General features: G+C 35.2%; 1 protein-coding gene across 1 annotated transcript in view; it reads right to left on the bottom strand.

The window, feature by feature from the left end:
• Positions 1–4,909: 4,909 nt before the first annotated feature.
• Positions 4,910–25,004, bottom strand: part of LOC124358081 (protein peste-like) — a 30,354-nt gene continuing 10,259 nt past the window's right edge. The window contains exons 3-7 of the mRNA XM_046810376.1: positions 19,268–19,409; positions 16,773–16,985; positions 15,197–15,411; positions 13,155–13,446; positions 4,910–5,062 (exon numbers count right to left, since the gene is read on the bottom strand). Of these exons, the coding sequence (XP_046666332.1) occupies positions 4,910–5,062; positions 13,155–13,446; positions 15,197–15,411; positions 16,773–16,985; positions 19,268–19,409 (1,015 nt within the window). The remainder of the gene's footprint in view (positions 5,063–13,154; positions 13,447–15,196; positions 15,412–16,772; positions 16,986–19,267; positions 19,410–25,004) is intronic.

The following is a 25,004-nucleotide window of genomic DNA, read 5'->3' as shown; positions in this document are numbered from 1 at the left end:
TTTAGACAACAGAATGACAGCGCGAAGGTGAACTCAATGTTTCTTGGATGGCTAGTACAGCCTCGGCTGCGCGCACATAATGCTCGGCCCATCTGTAATAAGTTGTATGTAGTTCGTAAACGGGAAATTTAAAATAAAACTTGGCACGAATAACAACGTTTTAAAGCGTTCTTCAATGACAACATGAATATATTATATGTTGCAAGAAAATATATAAGTTAAATATATATTCCATAAGTATGTTAGAGTTAGCCACCCTATTAGAGAATTGCAACCAGTTACTAATAAAGCAGCTATGGTGGGAAGGGATGATTCTATGTGAATGTTGGATTTAGCCCAAGTTTACCTTCCTCTTACGTGCAGTATCGGAAATCTGATGGTGTTGCAGACTTGACTTCTGAAATCTGGAGTCATGTTCGTCTGAAGGGATCCAAAAATAGTCAATGACAAAGGACGAAGAAGCTCAAAACGAACCTCCCGCATCGTTTCGACATCGGAGATCCTTTCAGACGACCATGGCTTCAGACATCAGGAGTTAAGTCTGCAACAGCATCAGATTTCCGATGCTGCACGTGAGAGGAAGGTGAACTGAAGCTAAATTCAACATTCCCATCTATTAGGTAGTTCTAAATTCACATTTTTAATTGCCGCAAAGTAGGCTATTTGAAACCTTCCCTTTAAACATTCCTATAAATTTATTCGTTTTTGAGATGCCAGTAATGGGTAAAATGAGCACTCTGTATACAGTCAGCGTTGTCTGGTCGACATTAGACATGAACTCATTACAACCAGTCTGAAAGTCCAAACAAACGACCCTTCCATTTCACTGAGGTTCCTGGAAAACCCGACGCGACGCCGGCCGGCAAGAACAAAACGTTGCCCTTGCGTCGAACGATTCCAGTATGTCTGGTGACAAAAGGCTACCACAACGAGTACGACAGAAGTGTTATTGTCTCTCGCGGTGACTCAAGGGACAGCCCAGGCGGGACCACAACAGTTGCAAGAGAAAACATGTTCCGGGAACAGCTGATAGTGTACTGGGAGGGAAACCCGATGTCAGGAGTAATCGGACAAAAGTCATTTCTGGTATTATAAAACATTGCATACTATGATGATACACTCGTAAAACTGTCATCAACGCCCTTCAATTTATATATTATTACCAACTTTATACGTTGACAATGTTGGGAACCTAACTTATGCTATAATAATTACTATATGTTGAAATATTTGACTCCAACATTAGATTTGTTATGCAGACGAAACGCACATTTATCGGTCAGATTCCGTTATATGCCCCTAACGCTTAAACTTTTTTCAATGAACTTAGAACGTTATAAAACGATGTAGTTGAGTAACAGAACTAATATTCCATCAATCAACAAGCATTTCCAGGTATTGCGATCGGTATTGTTGTGTTATCTTATCTTTCTCGAGAATCCCGATTACGGCAGGCCGCGCAGCATCAGATGCTTATTTGTTTTTTGCACGGTACATAATTGCCTTTCCATTACAATTCAATTTCTATTTCTGATCAGCCCCTCTAGAATTTGATATTTTGCTGATAGGTACTATCTCGAGGGATGTTTTTTTTTCGTTCACATCAGCGCGGGGCACCTGCCGAAGCCCGCGCTTATGGACGGAGGCACTCGCATTTTGGGTGGCGGAGTGTGATCAAGAATAAAAACAAGTTTTTGTTTGTTTTTTTAAATATAGAGTTTGGTTTTTGTTTGGTAATGTTTGTTATGTAGGGGTGTGGTCGATATAATACGAAAGTACTCTTTTTCTTAGCTAGTAGCCAATTGTAATTCATTATAATCATCCGTAAACGAAAAATTAGCGTTGAGAGCATAATGTTACTCAACTACATCGTGTTATAACGTTCTAAGTTCATTGAAAAAAGTTTAAGCGTTGGGGCATATAACGGAATCTGACCCATTTATCAACATCGGCTACTATGAATGTTGTGTTTAGCTCCAATCCATCTTCCTCTCGGTGCAAGGGGTCTGAAGAGATCCAAAAAAAGTCAGCAACGAAGCTCATAATGGATTCTTTACATCGTTTCGACATCAGAGACGCCCAGACTACAACATATAGTGTGATCTAGATGAAGAGGTATTACCATTGACTCATCTGGAGCAACCGAGTTTTTCTAATCCTTCCCACCATAGCTACGTTTTGTGTAGGACATTACTTCAATTACGAGTATTATTAGTTATTAGGAGCTGGTTGTATTGGTGGACATCTTTATTTTAGACACGCAAGAACAGTTTTAAACCTTTTCCACTGTTACGACATTTTTTTATTTGTAGAATTATGAGAGATGTCCCATTTTAAAGACGCAATTACTTAACATCCAAACGCCTTCTAGATTTTTAATATTTTGACAGGTTTTTAGAAACAAATTCTTAAACTTTTGCTATAGTTCATTGTATTACCAAAATATACACTTCACCAAAAAACCAATAAAAGCTATTAGATGTAAATTAATTATATTATTCTTCCCACATAACGGTACAATAAAAAGTAAAAGCTTAAAACGGCATGAGGTTTAACATTGTTATCATAGGGTAAACTTAAGGTTGTTTTATTACAGCCAGCTCAGTGGAGGGGTCGATTTTGGATTGAGTACATTTTTTAAATGTTATAGTCACAATCCTACAAGATATAAGCCTTCCTGAAGACAGAAAGAAACAGAAATGTTTTTTGAGTTACTTCATGAAAAATTGTAGACATTAAGTAATAATTAGGGATCATTATATAAGTAGGTATGTAGAATATGATTGGAGGGATTGACATATATTTTATTTGGGAAAAAAAACTGGAGTTAATGTTTCTACCTTGTATACAATTTTAAGGAAAGAAAATTTTAGAATTTAAAATATGTCAATCCCTCTGGAAGAATGATATATACAATTTGGCGTTTTTTAAATTTTTTAAAAACGTATCCATGTAGAATTTGTGTTGATTTTTAAAAGAGGCCTCGCGCCTTCGGATTTACAGTCTGCTTCTTGCCGCACTGCTCGTGGAGGGACAAGCAGGGGCGCACTCGCCCCCCCCCCCCCCCCACGACAATCAGTTCCTTCCTTACTTCACTTTCCACGTGATGTCCGTTGTCAGCTCTGTTTTAACTAAACAAATAGTTTTACAACAAGGCTAATCCACTGAGCCTTTGCTCGCATTAATATGAACACACTTATTTAATTAATTGTCGAATGAATATTAGTGTATCATGTTATACTAATCTGTTTCAAATAAATACGAGCCGTTCCAAATCATCTTTAGATGTGAAAATTGCAATGGATTGAATTGACTGAACTATGCTGAACAAATTTTAAATTTTTATCACGCAAAAGAATAATAAAAATTGTTGGTCTTCTTTGATAGTAAAAAAGAATAATAAGAAACACATTACAGTACAAGTAGGATATGCATTTGGCACAGAATTTAGGATCATCTCATAATCAGGTCCAGAGTAAAAAATATTGGAGATAATGATAAGAGTTTTACGAGATATATACGAAATATACATACAGAGAGGAATTGACAAGTGTTTTATTTTAAAATAATTAAATTCTTAAAGAATAACTTGTATCTGACAAACATGTCACTTTGTAAAGTTATTTTTATTAAAAAATTATAATGTCCTCTTGTCAAAAATAATTAAAAACTGTGTCATTTTCTGAAGGTATAATATTTAATTATAGTAATTAAACAACTAATACAATTAAATATTTAACTCACATACATGCTGCAAACTCAAATTGATAATGTTTTTTTATTCGCGTTAGCGAATATTTTTCCAATAGCCTTATGGGTAGTAATCATGATGGCAACGAGAAAATCATAGAACACAAACAAATTTGTAAACAGGCTGCTTATTCATATGATGTTTTAACATGTGATCTTTGGTAGATCTTTGGTTGGTTAAAATTTTGTTACATTCCATCGATATTCCGTTGCAGCCTATGACTGAGCGTTAGCGAAGTCAATCAATAACTTGTGAGGCTAGAAAATTTAATTTTTGTCTGTCCACATATATGTATACCTCGAAAACGACATGACGTATAGACTTTAGATTTTGCATGAAGTGTCTCACAGCCAACACTGAGTTCAATAGTAGTAAATGTAACTCCATGGATTTGGCTGAGCTTTATCGAATATTTTTACATTGGTCTGTTAGGTAATCAGGATGGCAACGATAAAATAAACTTTTATGAAATTTTAACATGAGACATATTAACACATGTAACCTAAAACATACCCTACACATACATAACCTTTTGGTGGCATTGATTATTTAAACACTGTTATGAAACCTGACTTAATGAACTGAACAAAAATGAGAATTTATCTTGTGGTAAGAAATCTCAACGAATATTCCATTTGTAGGCTTTAAATTTGGCAAAAAAAACCTTATTCCTACGTAGACAGTAATGAGTTCTACTTTAATGCATGCCCAATCATGCAATTTGGCTGAGTTTCATTGAAGCCTATCACCGACACAAATTTTTGCATTATTATCTGTCTGTACACAAGGCATACCAAGAATTAAATAAGTTATATTCTTGAAATTTTGACTGTGACACATAGTGTGGCAGTCACATACCTCGTTTGTATTTTGACAAGATAAAGATAGTGGTTTTCAAAATAAAAATAATCCAAGGTTTTGCAAACACAGCAACTCAGATAAAACAGAAATCGTTGGAAAGAGTCCAACGCAGATTCGTGAGATTGATCGGGATACGGCAGTGTTTCACTTATTCTTCCGTCCCTGTAGATGTAGGTTAGGGTGTCTTGGGATTATCCACTCTTGCATCAAGAAGGAAGGAGAGACAAGGATAAAACTTTCCTCTTCAAGATCATCAATGAATTTATTGAGTGGCCTGAGTTGCTTGAAGAAGTGGATCTAAGCACCAGATCTTCTGAACTGTTTTGTAGGAGACACTTCTGCACCCTCTATGATTTCTCCAGCATCTTCACTCGTCTGCAGCGCTCTGGAAAGATTGTATGCAGTCATATTGACTTTTTCAGCCTTTCCCTCCACCCATTCAAGAAGCAACTGCGTGGTCAGCCAACCACCTGATTCATATTTCCTGTGTACTCAAGATTATTCATTACATGCACATTACCGCGCGCGCGCACGCGCTGCGTACTGAAATAGTTATAAATTAAGGCTATCGTGTTGTCCTATATACTGCCGTAAATCCCTATACACTATCGTACTGATAGCATTCAACAGAGGACTTCCGGTTCAGAATTTACTATCCTTCTTACTTGAATGTACAAGTGTTAAAAAACCTCATATCAAATTTCACGAAATCGGACAGTTATAACGTATTTAAACTCTTGGCTCTTGATTCAAAATGCAACAGCATCAGATTTCAGATGCGGACGTAAGCGGAAGCAGAATTGGAGCTAAACTCAACATTCGCATTGAATCAGCCCTTCCCAATTCTTCGCTCAGATTGCGTGCTTTGGGATCGCCATCATAGTGCACTCAATTGTACACCTGATGAGACAATGAGAATACCTCTTCACCTAGATTACACTTCTTTTGTAGTCTGGGTGTCTCTGATGTCGAAACGATGCGGGGGGTTTCGTTTTGAACATCTTCGTTCTTCGTTTGCATACTGTTTTTGGATCCCTTCAGACGAACATGACTCCAGATTTCAGGGGTAAAGTCTGCAATAGCATCAGATTTCAGATGCTGCACGTACGAGGAAAGTGAACTGGAGCTAACCTCATCATTCGAATTGATTCAACATTTTAGAAATGACGCATAATAAATAACACGCCTGTTACATTGCGTGTATTCTACATTTTCAGTTTTGCATAACAGTTCCGCGAATAGATAAACATTTGTACACTTAACCACGAGTAAATAAACCCACAAAACTAGATAACAATAAAACACTAGATAACAATAAAACTAGATAATAGATAAACAAATCTGATAACTCAGAATATGATGGTTATTTTTGTAATTACCACTTGTACACTTAACCACGAGGAAATAAACCCACAAAACTAATTCAAACAAACAATAATTAAATAACAAATTAATGTGGATTCTGTATCAGTAAAGACGGACTTCCCAGCTTATTTAATCTCTAAACGTTATGTCACATCCTGTCTACTGGAATACTGTATGTAGCTGTATCTGTAACACGTTCGAATTTGAATATTTAAAATATGGTAGATTCCGCTGGCACCACCGGATGATTCCGGAAAAGAAATGAATTTCAACATAGAAGTTTATCCTTCAAAAACCACTATTTATTCTACTGATTGGTTTTAAAAACTGTTATAATTATGAATTGTTTAAACAGGAGAACACATAAAAGATGGTACCAAACTATACTGTGGAATTTAGAAAATTATTATAATAGAGTTACAGAGAATCACATGTTACTGAGTCAGAGGCATGATCTACCTTCCAGCACAAGCAGGTGCTGACTCAGCGTTGTCAGCAGTTTTGCTGCTGTCCTACTCACTTATTTTTAACACTGCTTTACGTTTGTAAATAGTGGAGACATAATTAAAAAAAGACATAATTATTATGTCTTTAGTTAAATAGTAAGACTTTTTACAAGGATAATGAAATATTTCTATATAAAACGAATAAAACCATAATTTCCGTATAAATTATTGTATATTCATACAGGGTGTAAAAAGATCCGCACTGGCTTGGTAACCCCGAACGATTACAGTTAAAGCAATACGACTTGGTGGCATCATTACTGCACCTATAAATCTACTTTATGAAGTAAACTAACATTTTTTGTCATGTTGAAAGGATGGCCCTCAAGGAGTCGGAAGAAAAATCTTAAATAAGAGGATAGGTCGAGTAGTACATCAAATTAAAGGTCTTTATTAGTAGAGTACAAATGCCGAAAAATCCGACATCAAAGGGTTCACTCTCTTTAAAAAGTTACGCTGGTTTAAAGTTCGTAAACATTCACAATATAGGTCCTGTTCTAGATGGTGTTAATATTCTTGTCTTGGCTCAAGTTTGGAAAGTGAAACTTAGTAAATGAATACTGGGACTTTAAGAAATAGTTTTTAAGGTAGTAGACATCCAATGGAGAATGGTCTACAAGGAGTTTTTACCGTAAGCTTAGCTCAAGATGTACATCATTATAAAGGGGTTGTTTACCAGAGATGAATGCTGAAGGGAAAAACTTGGAACTAGTTATTATAATAGAAAATTCTTATTTTTAGGTTGGACTTTAGAGTTCACTTGATCTTACATTATACTTTTAAAAAAAAATGCACTTATTGAGCTATGCTTACGTTACATTGTTTTGCCGAAACTCCTTGTAGACTATCCTCTATTGCATGTGAAGAGTCACTAACTACCTTAAACACTATTGTTTTAAAAAATAGTGTTAATTTTTTAATTTACCTAGTGGAAATACTCGAGGATAAAAATTTTGTACAGGTGCGAATGGCTATCTTGAAAACCCTTTTTTTAGCCTGGGGGGGGGTGGGGGGGGGGGGGGGTGGGGGGGGGGGGGGGTGGGGGGGGGGGGGGGTGGGGGGGGGGGGGGGTGGGGGGGGGGGGGGGTGGGGGGGGGGTGGTTTCATCTTTTTTTTCAGGAAGTGTCCTAGCCTTTCTATTTTTTACAAGTTCATTTTGCGGCTTTGTTCCTGCATAGTTTTCAAGTTTTTTTATTTGCTGCAAACTAGATGCTCTCCCATAGTTGGACTGTCCTTAGTAAGCTCTTCCGCATTATAATGACTCTAAGTAAATTTTTACGGCCCATAATTATAATGTGTGCAAATTGGAAAATAAACACCATTATCTTCAGTTATAGAATAGCGGCTAAATAAAAAAATATAATACTCTTTTTGGTATAACTAAGATATTACGTTATTTAGGGTTTTATTTTTGAGTCCTTGGGGGATCTGACCAAAATCCCTTAAAATAACCTTTTGTTTACAAGCATCTCTTATTCCTTAAGGGGTGACCTGTCCAATGTAAAAAAACAAATTTAAAACAAAAAATTATTTTTTACTTATTTTATATTCCAGTAGCTCTTCCTGAATACATTCGATAACCAAAAAACATGTTATTCTAGTGCACATATTATTCACAGCGTTAAAAATTAGTTTTAATTTTACTATAGAGTAACACGAAGCCGAAATATGACATATGTTGGCCACATTGTCATATAGTATAACAGTTGTTGATGGATGAAATCTACACTAAAGCATTTTTTTGGTGATTCACATTGCCAATCAGCTTGTTTTTTATTTCAGCTACAATCCCACGTTAGCAACACATAACCTCAAATTTGTTAAGTCCAAATATTGTTGTGTTTGAATAATATTTTACCAGTTTATTGTCTTAGTGTTTTTTGAGAGGATGGCTAGAACATTGGTAAAAAAGTTTGGAAAAAAATTGGCCGTAATATTTCAAAAACTAAAACAAATAGTAGTGTTGTAAAAAATAATAGTGTACAATAGTAAGTGTTGTTAAATAATAGTGGTAAATAGTTGTTTCTATCCTTCAAATAATGGTAAGTAGCATCTACTCAGCCAGTGAATCTTTTTCATAGCAATAAGGCCTGATGCCCTGTCAAATGAATGGTAGGCCTGTAGTATTACCAAGTTCTTTCATGCAAAGGAAGACCCTGCAAGAATGATGTAAAACATATGTAGCAGAAGAGCCTGAGTATTATGGACATAATTTCAATGTGAATGGTAATAGTTTTTAGTAAATATTTCAATACTAAACAGAACAACTGTCAAAAATTTGCGGTTTGTAATCAGTGGTTATCTCTGAAACTTTCCATTAGAAAATCTGTTTTTGAATATCCAGAAAAACAACCGGAAAGAGAATAGTGTACCCTAGATTATCACTCATAATGCAATAACTGTGGGATGCTAATAGTAGATGTTTTATGGACTTCTGAAAAAAACTGAAAGTCGGTTGTTTTTTGAATAACAACCATTAGGTTAGTGTAGTGCGATTGAGAAGTATCGGCAAAGGACGTTCAGCGGCACAGACATTTTGTTCGGTAATGAACTTACCCCAACCCCCCTTGAGATTTGATAGTTACAATAAAGAACTGAGTAAAATGTATTTCTGAAGTAGCTAAAGAAAGCATGCAAATTGCAAAAAGAGAAGCTGTAAATGAAAATGACGATAACAGTGATCTTAGCGTAAATGCTATTCGACGGAACCTGGCAGAAGAGAGGTCACTCATCATTGAATGGTGTGGTCCACCGTGACAAGTGTAGATACGAGTAAGGTACTTGATGTTGAGTGTATGTCTAGAGTATTGCAATATTTGTAAGGGTAAGCAAGTTCTTAGCCATGAAGGATGTCTTGCTAATTATAGAGGAACCAAGTGGAGGGATGGAAATAAATGGTGTTGTCAAAATATATGAAGCGCTCTGACAAAGGTAATATTCCTACACGTTATGTGAATTACTTAGGCGACGGAGACAGTAAAGCCTTTGAGGTTGTAAACAATAGTAAACCGTATGGACCTGATATTACAATACAGAAACTTGAATGTATTGGACATATCCAGAAACGTATGGGTGGTAGGCTCCGAAGACTGAAGGAAAAGTACAAGGGTGTAACATTACCCGATGGCAAGCCTTTATCAGGAAAAGGAAGGGTTGAATGATAATATAATAACAGAGCTACAACTTATTATGGAACAGCCATTAGACAGAACTGTGATGATGTAGATAAGATGAAACAAGCAGTATGGGCTAATTTTTTTCATAAGTTGTCTACTGCAGACAAACCTCAGCACGGCCTATGCCCAGCAGGCACAACTTCGTGGTGTAAGTATAATCGAAGTAAAGAATTGAATGTTGAACCACCATTACCAAAGAACAATATACCATCTACAATCATGGAAGTAATCAAGCCCATCTATCAAGACTTAGCTAATCCTACCTTGGCTAAAAAAATGTGTCCATGGAAAAACACAAAATCACAATGAATCATTCAATAATATGATTTGGACGCGAGTTTCAAAAAATAATTTTGTTGGATTAGAAACATTGAAAAATGGAGTGTATGATGCTGTTATATGTTATAATGAGGGAGTTTTAGGAAAGGCAAAAGTTATGGAAAAGGTATGTGGAAAATCTGGTGCAAACTGTATTGTGGGACTAAAACGTCAAGATTTGAAACGGGTCTACGAAGCTGAACAGGCTATGAAAGAAATTGAAAAAAAGGGCTCGTGCGGCAAGACTAAATGTAAAAAGAAGACTTCAAGACAATGAACAAGTATCCGATGATCCAGACTATGGATATGGTGCTCATTAGTGGATATAAGTGCGATTATTGTGAGTTATAATCAATATTTTTTTTTTTATTTTTGAATTTCCTAAAGTTGTGTATTTTATTACTTAGGTACCAATATTTCCTAAAGTATTTATTGGTTTTTTATGAAACTTTTCACAAGTTATTTATAGTATTATTAGCAACAATAATAAGCTTTTTCTAGAAGATTTGAATAAATTATGAAGTTTTTATAAGAGTTTTCAATTTTAATTGTATTGATTTATTTATTTGATATAAAATACATGACATTAAAAAAAAACCCATGCTACCAAAACTATTTATATTCCTTATTATTATTTTTAAAGAACTATACGACATCAGGTTAAAATTTTCATGAGGTTTTATGCATTAGTTGCTGAGAAAAGTGTACCACAATATGTGTAATTTAACATGGGCGAGATAGGCACTGACAGGTCCCCTTAAGCTAATGAAAATGTTGGTAGTGATTTTAAACAGTTTCATCCAGCAAACTTTGCATAATCATACTATGTTCCGTCTTGTTTTGGACAAAGTTAGATGTAGTTAAGAAATTGTTTTCTGCAATTTTCAGTGAAGACAGGAATAAAATAAACATACCATTGAAAATGGGTAGTATTAAAGACTAATAAACAACAAAAAACAAAATTGTAAAAAATTTAAAACACTCGTTTGGACTTCACTTTAAGCCCAACCTCTGGTTCGATGTATGACAAAAATAAATTGTATTTCTGAACTTTAAAATTTCTTCTGAAATTAATTCCAAATAGTTTAACAATTTTATTGAACTCAAATCACACATTGGGCTTAGAGGTCTGTTGAACAAGTCTTGAGTCAGAATCAATGTTTTTAAATTTGGCACTTACAAAGTAAGAAAATGTTATAGTTTTCAATGAACACAAGCATATAGTAAACAAAACAGTGATGTTTTTACAGCTAAAAGGGAAAGAGTCAATTACTCTCATTAAGTGTTATAATAAAAAAAACACTAATACTTCGAGGACTGCGATATACCCATTTCTTCAGGTATGAAAGGAACAAATCACAGTTTCTTTTATTGAACACTAAACTGTGAAAAGAAATAAACTGATACAAAACTTTAGGAGATTGTAGTAGAGAAGTGAAAATCTTGTGGTACTTAGTAGTGTCAGTCCTAGTAGGGGGTAAGCTTGGCATTCACTGATTTCTCTTAGTTTTCTACCACGTCTGGGCACATTAATAATAAAAATCATTTTTATTTTACTGAAGAGTTTAAACATTTTAACTTTGTGTAGTAATGATGTGGTGTTGAATAGCATGGAAATTACATAATTATTCAAGACATTAATTTTTAATTTGGCTTTAGGAAATGTTATAAAGAGTGACAATGAACACCTATTATCATATTGTTGTGTAATTAAAGAATACATTCAATTATGATAAAACGTTTGGGTTAAGTGCACACAATAACATTGAGACGCAGAAGTTCCATTATTCATGAGCGTGACGTACCTTACCACGCAATTCTGAGTTGACGTGTTTAACGATTTCGCTGTGGGATAACAAACTTGGGAAGATCTTTCGTACATTGAATTCCCATTTACCGATCATAAAGTGAGACCTTGCTGCATTGTTATGGTCAATTATGTAATAAAATGTTATCAAGAGTAATTATACGCCTGGCTATGATACATTTTCCCACACTGGATGCCTTCATAAAAAGGAACATTATTAACCGCTAAAGAAAGTTGAAGGCCAGGTTTAAAACAATTTCAATTGTGGATACTTTGGTTTTTTACAGTGGTACCACTACACTTGAGTTTTTTATCTTCATACAAATATCATTTACTATAAAACTTACCTGGATACATATTATTTATATTTTATATAATACTCTATAACAATTTCCCAGAAGTATAGTGAGAGATTGATAATTTAAGCTATACGCTAAAAAGATTAAAACCGATTGTTCAAAAATTAATTACCAGTAAAACTTTTAAGTATCTTGTTTATTGCAGCATGCAAAAATCAATTGAACTGTGCAATAGTAAAGTCAAATATTGAAAATATTAGTTTTTCAGAAATAATTTTGTTAGAGATTTTTTTATATTGCAGTAACAAACAGTAAAAGTTATTACACGTTTTCATTACAAACAGTATGCTGACCAACCAAATGTACTTATTTAAGGCAAGAATGAATTAATGAGTGTGATTAGGGCAATGAGGTATAACCACACCCATGTGAATTTCCATCCTAAGCCTGAACACCAGACATCCTCAAACCATCCTTTAAATCTGACCTCTAAGTATCTGGATAACAATATAATGGCCCATCATACTAACAGAAAATGAAAAAATTAAAACATTTAATTATTATTAAAAATGACGTACGGTATTGTTTATACAAGCACATGGGTACGCATACTCAAATTCATGTGATTCCTATACCAATATAGATTTTAAAATGTACAAAACTATATACAAACTACTGTATAATAAATTAATGATTTTTTTTAAATTTGGTGTAGACATTAGAATCATACTTAGATAATTCCACTAATCTTTTCGACAACTATTGCCAAAACAAAACACTAAAAATCCTTATGGTTAACTGGACTGGTACAGATCGAACCATACAGCTTGAAGCTCGATCAGCGCATGCGCACTAATCATCGTTTCCTTTCCAGTGCGCACAAAAGCATGTGGTACAGTCAAAACCAAAATTAGTGTGGAGGCAACGTGTATTGTACGTGGCGCGTGGATTTTGGACGAGCCGCGAGAGGGGAAGCAATTTGTATGAGGTGGGGGGGGGGGTATGTCACCTTCCCCGCGCCTCACTCCTTGCTAAATGGTTCGGCGGTCTGTACCAATGGTTATAGCTGACCGGCTCGAGAACTAAGTAGAACTGATGTTTCTCCTTGGCGGGCTGCATCCCCCGGACGTTGTCGGTGAAGTAGGAGTCCCCGAGGTAGAAGTGGGGGAAGGAGGCGAAGGCGGGGGCCCCGAAGCGACAGGAGGTGACGTTCACTACCCCTGAAGGCACGCACTCGCCGTTACAGAAGCACTCGTTGTCAGGGAACACTGTTCCGTTGTCGAGCATGGACAGGCCACCGACGTACTTGTAGCCGGGTATATCGCTCACCACCGTGTCTTCGTTGTACTCAAACGATATCGATCTGTAGAGAACAAATTCATGCTTTAAAGCATTTTAGTTTACTTTATTGTCGTACTGACACATAATTGTGTATGACAAAGTCAGTGGTACAAATATATCTATACAATAATCTATTTTACATACAACAATATTGTACTAAAAACTAAACTTAAACCTAACCAAATTTTAAAATTCCTAAAATATCTAAATCATTTTAAAATAAACAGGTTAAAAAAAGTCAAATATAAAATCAAATTTACAGGACCGGTTAACACAGCATGAAATAGAGCAACAAAAGAGCCCAGACAACAACAAAAACACTCTAAAACTCTAAACCAGTGTCAAAGAACTCCCCAACCGAGTAAAACTCCCCACTGATCAAGAACTCATTCAGTTGACTTTTAACTCTTGTTTCTATGGGTTCGTTTTTTATATTTCGGGGCAAACAAGAGAAGAACCTCGCTCCAGCATTGTGCGGTAAATTGCCAGCTAAAGCTGAACGATGAGGAGTGTGACGTAAATTAATGCCAGCTCTAGTGTTGTGCTCGTGGATTTAATTACCTGTTGATATATTTTTGCTTATGAATTTGGAAAAAAACGATGGTTTCGTAAATGAACAAAGCAGGAAATTTCATTATACTTAAATTCGAAAATACGTTTCTACATGAACTTCTTCTCCCTGAGTCCAGCTATCAACAGAACCGCACGTTACTGAAGCACAAACGCACTTTTCAACAGCGCCTGAGATGCTGAGCCCCAGACTATCAGACCGTATCTCATCCAAGACTCGATCAGTGCGTGGTAGATAAGTTTTATCACATACTGATTCATGTATTTTGCATACCTCGAGAGCAAAAATATTGAAGAAGGTCTGTTGATGTATTCATGATCTTATCGACAAATTCTAAGGATACATTGTTTGTCTTCTGGATTGATATTTGACTAAGGTTACGCACCTTAAAGCAGTATATTTAATTTATCGTATTTAATATAATTGAATATTTTAAGATGTGTACGTAACCTTATTTAATGTAATTTTCTAATTAGACGCCTATAGTGGGCAGGTTAAGTACAAATGGAACACACGTAAAAAGTATCTTGGAGAAAATGAGTTAGTTATACAAAGCTATGAAACATTCGTGGTTGGAGTTAAATTCTTGAAAAGTTGCAGTCAATTTTGAACCCAAAATGTAACAAAAACTAACAATATTATTGATCTTAAGGTTAAAAGATGTATTTGTTTATCAATTCCTAAACATTTCTTATACTTAAAATCATATAGGTTTCCTTCATGTCTAATTATTTCATATTTGAACAACCTCAAGAATACAGAAGCACAAGGACGTAACCAGCGACGGGTACAAAGGGACCGAACTCCCCCCCCCCAATTTCAATTAATTTTTAGTAAACGATTATTATTTTTTAAATAATTCATTATTACTTATACGCATTGCTGAAAGATCGTTCTCAAAGAAAAAAAACGTGTTAAGAACTTTTAAGGAACGAAATGGGGCCATACTCTCTGTCCACTACGGGAAAATATCAGTTGTCTGGACCCCCCCCTCCAGATGTTTTCCTGGCTACGTTCTTGCAGAAGCATATAGTTTCGTTACTGAATAAATAGAATGTACTGTGCTTTAATAAATTAGAAAGTAATCCTAATAATTTGCAAGTTATTTTTGTGCCTAGGATGGCTAAATTTTAAACCAAGTTTAGGACTCTACTTTTTAAAGAAGCGATCTTAAAACCTGTCAGAATAATGGCGGTTTTACCTGCAGAGGTCAGGGGAGAACATGTGCACCTTATCGGTACGTGTCTGGCCAGGGGGGAACAGCTGCCCCGTGGTGCCCTCTACGTTTCCACATTCCCCAGGGAAATAGTCAGTGCTTGTACGGTAGTTCCAGTTCTCCAGCTTGCCTATCTTCTGGATATCCCCTACCCCAGTGTTCATGTTGAAGGTACCGTCCATGAAAGAGGTGCCGTTCCTCTGTTTCAAACAAAGGAAATAGTATATCGAAACAAATCGTTTATATCATAAAATCATATTTTGTTCCAAGACCTATAACTGTTGGTAAAGAATTGTACAAAATTCTGAAACCTTATATAGATAAAAGAACTCTTACGAAATATTGTGGTGTTATTTTGACATTTATGGATCTCAACACATTACATTCTTCTGGCAGGAAACACTCTTGAAATTACTAATCCATTCGCACTAATGCTTTCGCCAAACATTAAAATATGACGATTGGCGAGAAATTGTTATTGGATACACATAGTGTTTTGTTATTTTAGATAATTTCACTGTGAACAGTCATTAAAATAAAAATAATTAAATTAAGCCATTAAATTAAGATAAAAATACGACCTGCACATTCTAATTGTATAACGACATGCTATTTAAAAGATTAAAACAAAATGGAATCCAAAGTAATAAGTAAAGAAACATTACAGAAGTAAATGTATGGAATTTTAACTTGATAAGGAAAAGTACATTAATACAAATTATAAATTTCACATGAATATACAGGTTGCAACGGAAAGATTGGGCTGGTTATGTGTTTTCAAATTCTGTGTGTGATTCTAAGCTAAAAATGGAGAATAACCTTTTTCCACTTTCCACTTTGTTTAGTCGCTAGCCACCATTTTGTATTTTGATTAAAAAATTATCATCTCTAAAACTAGTAAGGCTAAAGAAGCCAAATTTGGTACATGGGTAAGAGGAAAAAAAAATTGTGTTATTTTATTTAATATTAACAAAATGGCGTTTGTTGAAAATGTTTAAGTCAAATAACATAAAACCAGTATATTTGTAAAAAATGTACTGGACACCAACTATTGGAGAATTTTATTGCAATTTCAACGAAACAACAGTTATTTGACTTTTAAAATTGTCAACAGACGCTATTTTGTTAATATTAAAGACAATAACACAATAATTTTTTCATCTCTTACCTATTAAAACCTATGTGCCAAATTTGGTTTCTTTAGATTTACTAGTTTTAGAGATAATAATTTGTTAATAAAAAATACAAATGGTGGCTAGCTATTAAACGAAGTGGAAATTGGGAAAAAAATTATTCTACATTTTTAGCTTAGAATCACACATAAAATCTGAAAATGCATAGCCAGCCCAACTTTTTTGTTACACCCTGTATAGATACAACAGGAATATGCTGGACGCAAGAGATACAAATCTCCACATTATGTAACACCAATCTTAGTTGAGTCAGTTTATTTTTTAAACCTTGATGTATCATACTTCAATTTTCGTATCAGTTAATGGATTTTCAATAAAAGTATGAAGAAAGATCAAAGTACCGAGCCTTTGCGGAAGCCCTCACTCACCTTGTAGAACCATGCGAATTTGTCGAACGGCACCTTGACACTGGAGAAGACGGGCATGGACCGCGCCATGTTGATGAGTCTGTCCGAGTAGCCCTCGAACAACAGCTCCCTGACGGTGCGTCGTATGTGGATATGTTGTTCCGTCATACGGATAGCTGTCGATACGCTGGTTCTCAAAAAGTAGTTCCAGTCCCTTACCGTGAAAGCTGCCGTCTTGATACAAGCAACATAAATGTTTTAAATGTTAGCTTTAAAGAAATTATATTATGGATAATACAAACTAATCAGCAGGCCCGTACTCACATCGGAGTTTCGGACAATAATTGTACAGGGGCCCAGGCCCCCAGAAACTTGTACAGATAGACCAAGCGATCTACGAGCCGGCCGCCTGAATGGTAGGCGGGGGAGAGGGGCGTCTTTTCCAAAAACATCGGAAGTATAGTAGAGAATTTATAGCATGACCGGTGACTTCGAGATGCGCCGTAGGCAAAGACGGAACTAAAGTGGTGGGGATTGGAGCGGTTTAGTCTGTTGCCGTATTTAGCCTTGTGAACTTCGGTCTCCAGTCTTCTATACGTGCCGCCCAAAAAACATTCGCTTGTGCCAATTCACGAGTTGTAATACAATTTGTGAATTAATTGCGTTGTGCTCATTACGTTTTAAGTAAAGAGTTTGAGATGGATCATAATGTAAAAAGTAAAATTGGAGGTAGAAAGGTTATACACGGCCAAGCAAGAGAAGTGCTTCCCATTTTATGAAACGGGAAGCAGAAAACCAACACACTTATAAATTTGAAGAAAGTTCAACAGCGTGTCGTAGAGGCAACTGGAATTTCTGAAAGTACGCTGAGACGAATTTTGAAGGAGGAAAAAAATAAGTCCAATTGGCAATTCTTTTAGTACGCCCAACAAAGTAAGAAAACGCAAACATACTAAAAGTAATCTGGACAATTTTGATTTGGGTGTAGTTCGAAGAACAATAAATAATTTTCATTGACAACGGTGTTTTATTATGTTAACTATTGCGTGTGGATCGTTGGCGTTATTGTTATTTTAAGTATACATCATTAAATTAACTTGATACAAGTTGGTAGATAAAACTGAGTTTTTTCTTATTCTACTGTGTATATTGACAAATTAGTTTTAACCAGTTTTATATTAATTTTTAATTTAGCAGCTAGGCTATGTCAGTTGAAAATTTTGTTGTGTATAATTTGTATCGTAAATCCTGAAGCTTACACGGTTAGTATATGATAAATTGAATTTTAATGGCTAACAAAGCGTAACAATTACAATTCTGAACTGTTGTCGTCGTTTGGAGATCAAGAATAATATAAATTCCTACCCTTTCCCAATTTATGAGAACCCTTTCTTACCACCAGGTATCTCTACTGCGAACTCATTAAGAAGGGTGAGCTATGAACACAATTTCGGCAGAACATAGTCATTGTTAAGATCACTTACATCCGGTCCCAATATTTCCAAGATTTCCTGTATTGAATTCCCCCCATCATAAAAAGTCCGTCGCCGTAACTTCAAAAAGAGTCTAGAAATGTTCAAATATTCTCAAGGTCTCCTATACTAAATCGCTCATCATAAAAGACCACCGTGGTAAGAACATAAGGGTCTAGAAATGTTGGCAAACACTACAATATTCGGCTCCCGCCACCACTATGAGCCGGGAGCCGAAAACTCTCAGTAGGGTTAGTAGCACCGTATTCCTTCCCCTACTTTAGATTGTGCCCCCACGCGCTCAACTCCTCCACTCCTCACGCGCATCCCACCGGTCATGCTATAACTTCCCTAGAGTACAGCCTCGGCCGCGCGCTCAGATACCTTGGCCCATCATGTACCAACCCAAATACTGGGCCTAATATCTTTTCCGGGGCCCGCCAAAGCAGAGTACGGCACTGCTAATCAATGAAAAAGGCAAATAAAACGAGAGAGCGATAAGAATTAATTAGACATACGTAGTTACATCAATACAATGTCCCACAGCAATTTCGTAAATTTTCGAAAAAAGTCACAAAATGGAAGGAATACAATTTTAACGTAGTCAGAATTTGATCGGCCTGATCAATTGCCCTATTTGATCAGATCAATTGATACCTAATTGGTTCGGAACCCTTGTAAAACTCTTGGAAACTTACAGATCCATTTCTGAGGGCGATTAAAATTACTAACAGCTTCCATGATCATTATATACAGCGTACATATAATCCATAAATGTTGAACCATTTTCTTTCAGTATATTATTAACTATTTATTAATGCAATTTACGTTGGGATTCCTTTAATTAAGTTGGTTAACAGGTAATTACTTTACCATTAATTCTTTCAAGGGTTCCTGTTCTTATCACTAAAATTATTAAACTATTTTGTAAATTATGCTGCTCGTAAAGAAAAGGAGTAAACGGTTGAGATACTTAATACTTCGTACTATTTAGTTTTAGTATTAAACGCCCATTAAAAAATGTAAACTAAAATTCAGACTTACCAATGAAACAACATTAAGCGTGACGATTTCATCATCCAACGAACCCCTGGAGTTCTCCTGATCGAAGTACCACCACTTGGCTTGTTGGTAGGTTATTGTGTCGTTATCGTTCCATGTGACGTTCACTCGTTCGATCTTCTCCCTGCGGCGTCGCGACGTCCATCAGTATAAAATATACATTTCACATTTACAGGTAAACTGCTAAATAGAAATGATAGCAATCATGGGTACATGAAATTTCTATGGCTTACACGAGTATTTAATAGCGTCTATTCGTTATGGTCAAGTCAGGAGAAGAGTAGGCTATACCTTTGATTTTATCATCTGCAATAAATAAATTATTTAGTGTCAACAATTCTGTTTTAAAATACAAAGTTAACCAGTTAAGTTGTCCCAAATGTATATTAGAAGAACGGTTAGAGCTTACAGTAAACAAATAACAACAAAATTGTACCACCCATAAATTATATACCGGGAATCTATGTAAAGTAATGTCATACAATTAAAGGAACAAGATGTGCCAAAAATGGAGGTCTCGGGTTCGAATCTGAAAAATTTTAAGTGTAAAATTGTATTATTTTGCACATTGTTTTACAGCTCTAGTTGAAACAGAAATATTTTGGTGAATTTTTTTCCAGAAATATTTTACCATTTTAAAATTACGGACCAAAATATGAAAAAAGTTTGCATAAAGCCTCTATTTCTTCAAATTTTTAAATATAGCAAAAAACCAGGAAACTCTCAATTTTCAATAAATACACTTTGAAATGATATTTCACATGAACATGTATAAGGTAAAATGGTATTATAACTAAAATAATGTAAATGGAAGGCTTCATCATGTTGTACCTCATTTTAAACGCATTTGAAAAATAAACGTTTTTTTATGTATCTATCGCTAATCGGTTTTGAGTGAGAACTAAAAACTTATTTTTACTGTAAAAAAATTAAAACATACCCAGTACTACTTTTGTAGATTACAGTTATTAGACTGTTATTTTACTAACTCTATGCCACATGGTACGTGGCCTTGTAAAAACATGTGTAATAAAATATGTTTCTTTCAACTCCTAATAATGTGCATTTTTAAGGTTAGTCAAATATTATAAAACACGTTAATGTGCAATGTCATTGTGAAAGGAATTCATTGCAACTTAATTAATTACAGGGCTTGTAATATAAATACAACAATTTATGATAGAACCCTAATTAAAAAAAGCCTCACGCATGTTTGAGGACAACGAAAAAATAAGGGGATAGAATTCGGTTTGGTCGTTACAAAATATTCAACGTTTTGTTGAAAGATTTAATATGACGTAATCCACTGTGTGCTTCTCATTAAAAAGGTTTGAAATAGAGATAGTGTAAAGAATATTGTATTAAAAAATATACTGTATCCTTAATACAATTATCATCTGAGCCTGAATAACCATCCAATAATCCACATGAATATATTTCTAGCGTTTCAGGCTGGCTAGATAAAACTGGAGGGAGGGTAATATATTTCCCAGCCCGATATGTGCTTGGTACAGGACTCTTTATCAAGAACATTCCCAATCCTGCCATTCCTGCGGCAACGAGATAGGTTTTCCAGCAAAGTAGATTTATTCCTGAAACCTAATGTGACATAGATAACATATTTAACAATACATTAGTGCCCACAAACCTTTTAAATATCTTGGATATGTTTTACATGATACTGTACCTAAAATGGGAAAATCACGTAAATTAATCGGCTTGAAAAATGTAATTCAGTAATGTAATACTTGGTTTACATTGAATAGAAATGGTTATGTCTTTTTGTGGTAATATTTACTTTTAACTGTAACATTTACATTTTATGTAGTATTTAATAGTTGCATTTCTTGAAAAGACGTATCACAATGTAATATTCTCTTGGGCTGATAAAAAAACAAACAAAATATATAAAGAAGATCTGCATATAAACCCTACGTGTTCACAACGCTTCCAAGAGAAAGACTTGCCGATGATCTTGGTTTATTAAAATTCAGAGCAAAATCAAATAACGCTCTGGAAATAGAAACTTTTGTTGAACTGAATTCTTGTATTCAGTATTTCTCGGACTTAAATCTTAAAACAAATAATACAAAAACGAAGTATATAAGTTTTTGTCTCCGTCAAGAAGTTAACAAAATTCGACCCATTGTCATGGTAGAGGACACCCTTTTAGAGGAAGTGTAATCCACTCGATTTCTAGGAATATATCTCGATAGAGGATTAACTTGGACCGATCATGTTGAGCATGTATGTGCAAGGGTTGCTTCAGGCGTTTTTGCCCTGAGGAATTTGGCACAGATTTGCTCTTTTGACGTTCCAAAGATGGCCTATTTTGGCCTTTTATAGCCTCATTTGACCTACGGCATACGCCTTTGGGGTGGATGTGCCAGGATCAGATTCAACAGAGTTTTCAGGCTTCAGAAAAAAGTCATCAGAATCATGTGCAAATTGAATCCTAGAGAGTCGTGCCGCGATGCTTTCAGGGAGCATGATTTTCTGACTTTACCCTGCCTCTATATCTTGGATGTAGCTCTGTATTGCCGATTCCGATGTGAGTTAGTGCGTGGCAGGGACGTCCCACAGGTATGATACTAGAGGTGGGGACAGCTACAGGATGCAATATCATAGAACACTGGCATCTGAACAACTTCCTTCACAAGCTGGTGTCAGATTAATTAATAATCTCCCTGAGAGCATAAAAAATCTCAACAACCCAACCCTGTATAAAGCTCGATTAAAGGACCTTTTAGTGTCTGAAGTGTTTTACTCTGTAGATGAGTTCATGTTACGCCGCTGGGACCACTAATATTTCGTAACTTAGTACCGATACTGAAGCCATGTATGAATGAGAGGGAGAATGTAATTTAATGTATGTATGCGAGCAGTGAATGAATCTTAGAATAGCAAACTGCAGGATTTTTAGCTTTATTTATTGACATTTGCAAATAAAATGTAACATTGTTTGAACGCAATAAAAATATGATTGATTGATTGATCCTATTTGAATAAAAGTCTGTCTATATGAGAACTGCAGTGGGGAGTTGTCGTGCTGTAGCTCTTACAGTAAAGGTAGACTAATGTGTTTCCAATGTTGCCAAGAGGCTGCGCCACGCTGATAGCTTGAACAAGCTCGTTTATTTTGAGTAATGCTTCAAGGCTAGCAAGAGACATAAGGCTACTGGCAAAAAAGCTTTTATTGCATATAGTGAGAATGGCCACTACCGTTCTAGGAACATCTGTGAATTACGTAATTAATGGTAGATAATTTGTTCTGACACGCGATGCCAATATATTCACTTTGCTCAAAGGTTGTCTACTTTTTACTTTATGTGAAAACAACACTGTAATGTTAGCTTTTATCTATTTTTGATATAATTTAGCAGTTTAAACTTATCTTTAGATTTATAAGATAAGAGTTTCTTGGCAGTTCTTATGTTTTTATATATATTTTTGAATTGGAGTAAACAACTAACGTAAAATAAATAACATCTCACTGCCTTTTTTGATGTCTGGGTCTGGTTATATTTAATTACTAACACTTATGAGACCATCAATAACGGTTTTTTTATTGTAAATGTGACATATAAATCCCGAAACTAGTTTTGTTTTTTAACTATTCTATGTTTTCCGAATAATTAAAAACCTCATACGTTGTGTTTTATGTAAATATATAGGTTCAAGGTAACTGGAATGAAGATTTAAATTTTGATAATCTCTGTTGCTAGTTCAAACTTAGTTTAGTTTAGCGTTTTCAAGGTTACTGTATTTTTATCATAATTTTGTATTTCTTCTCACAATTACTTTGCCTTCATTGTCCGAAGGTGAATAAGGCGATAAATGAAACCAAATTATGGCCTACTAAGATTAACTACAGTAATCATGAAATCGAATGAATTCATTATTTTTATAGTAGTATAATATGATGATCTTATCTGATCTTGCTACCACGAAAACATAAGTTGTTTAACTGAATACTGTATAGGCTGAGAGGCCGCAAAATATATTAAACAGCGTAAATATTTATATTTTTTCCAAATAAAATTGTTTTTTTATTTATTCATACTCATTAATTTAAATGGAAAGAACAAGTTGCCGTTTCTAAAGATGGGAAACATTTGTATAATTGGTTCCAGGAAGCGTAGTATGAGTTTCGAGCAGAATTAATACTTGGAGAATTTGTTATTAATTAGTACTTAAAACCGTTCAAGGAAGGGACACATTATTTATTAAAAACAAATGTTTCTTTAAGAAAAATACATCAGAAAACAAAAGAAAAAAAGTATAGGTCTTCTTATTTTACCAGGTATAGTTAAAATTGTGAAGCCCTCTCTAACACCTAACCTATAAAAAATCTTTCTAAAATTATAATTATTATAAACAATATGTTACTCCCCAAGGCTTATGTTCATCCTGTAGACATTTAAAATTTTTATCGTTAGACCTTTTTATTTCTGTTTCATTACATAATTACCTAAATTTCTTACTTTAAGTACCTGTCGTTTCTCGTGGAGTAATCAAAATTGAGTTCTTCTCGTTCTGTTTTCAGGGATATTGTTGTTAAGGGATATGCATTTAAATTATAAAAAAGTCCTGATCGAAAAATCGATCGCGCCACCTTTTAATAAACATTGGAATGACAATTGGATCAGAGAATGTGACAACCGGCACTAAGAAGGTAGGTTAATGGAACTGGGTTTTTCGGCAGAAGTTATTGGATTTGTCTGAACAGAATGTTTGTGCAGTTGTCGAGCTTCAGCCATTCACGCCTCGAGAGTTACGTGAGCCACTACCTTGACTGCCGGTGACCCTCCCATACCCCCTGTAGTAGTGCGGCAGTTGCTGGAATTGGATCACTGCGTCGCTATATTGGATTAATTGTAAACACGTGTGTGCGAGTGTGTGAGTACAACCCCTGTAATCCCTGTGGTACAATGACCCTGACCTCCCCGGGTGCGAGGTCAACAGTACAACTCAGTTAAAATTAATCATACCATAGTCACTCGAGGATAAAACAAAAAAAAACAGATTAGAATCAAAGTTGCCCGTCTAAACATAACCTTTAAATATCACCATATAAAAAATAAAGAAAAATACAAAGATTATTTACATTTGTAAAATTTTTCGGTAATTTAACTTAGGTTTTAATTAATACGTCTTATTATTTGTTTTAAATATTGATAGACAATGTAATTTTCTTCTTGGAAAGAAAATCGTTTTGAATAGTCATACAATTCACAATTCGTAGTGTGAGCAGGATTGATTCAATGTGATTGTTGGGTTTAGCTCTAGACCACCTTTCTCTTAGTGCAGCGTCTGGAATTTGACGCTGTCCACAGACTTGACTCCTCGAATCTGGAGTCATGTTTTTTGGAAGAGACTAAAAAAGGTCTCTTTTATTATTTTTTGTATGTGAGACAAACATGGGACTTACATTCCGGTGAGTCATCATCCTCTTTCAAAACTCACATTATGAGAAAAACATGGGACTCACATTCCGGTGAGTCATCATCCTCTATACAAAACTCACATTATGAGACAAACATGGGGCTCGCATTCCGGTGAGTCATCATCCTCTATACAAAAACTCACATTATGAGACAAAACATGGGGCTCGCATTCCGGTGAGTCATCCTCTATAAAAAAACTCACATTATGAGACAAACATGGGGCTCACATTCTGGTGAGTCAACCTCTATCCAAAACTCACATTGAGACAAAC

The sequence above is a fragment of the Homalodisca vitripennis genome, chromosome 3 (assembly GCF_021130785.1).
Source record: "Homalodisca vitripennis isolate AUS2020 chromosome 3, UT_GWSS_2.1, whole genome shotgun sequence".
NCBI classification, from domain to species: domain Eukaryota; kingdom Metazoa; phylum Arthropoda; class Insecta; order Hemiptera; family Cicadellidae; genus Homalodisca; species Homalodisca vitripennis.
The sequence above is the reverse complement of the archived record's forward strand: the minus strand, read 5'-3'. Positions and strand labels throughout refer to the sequence as shown.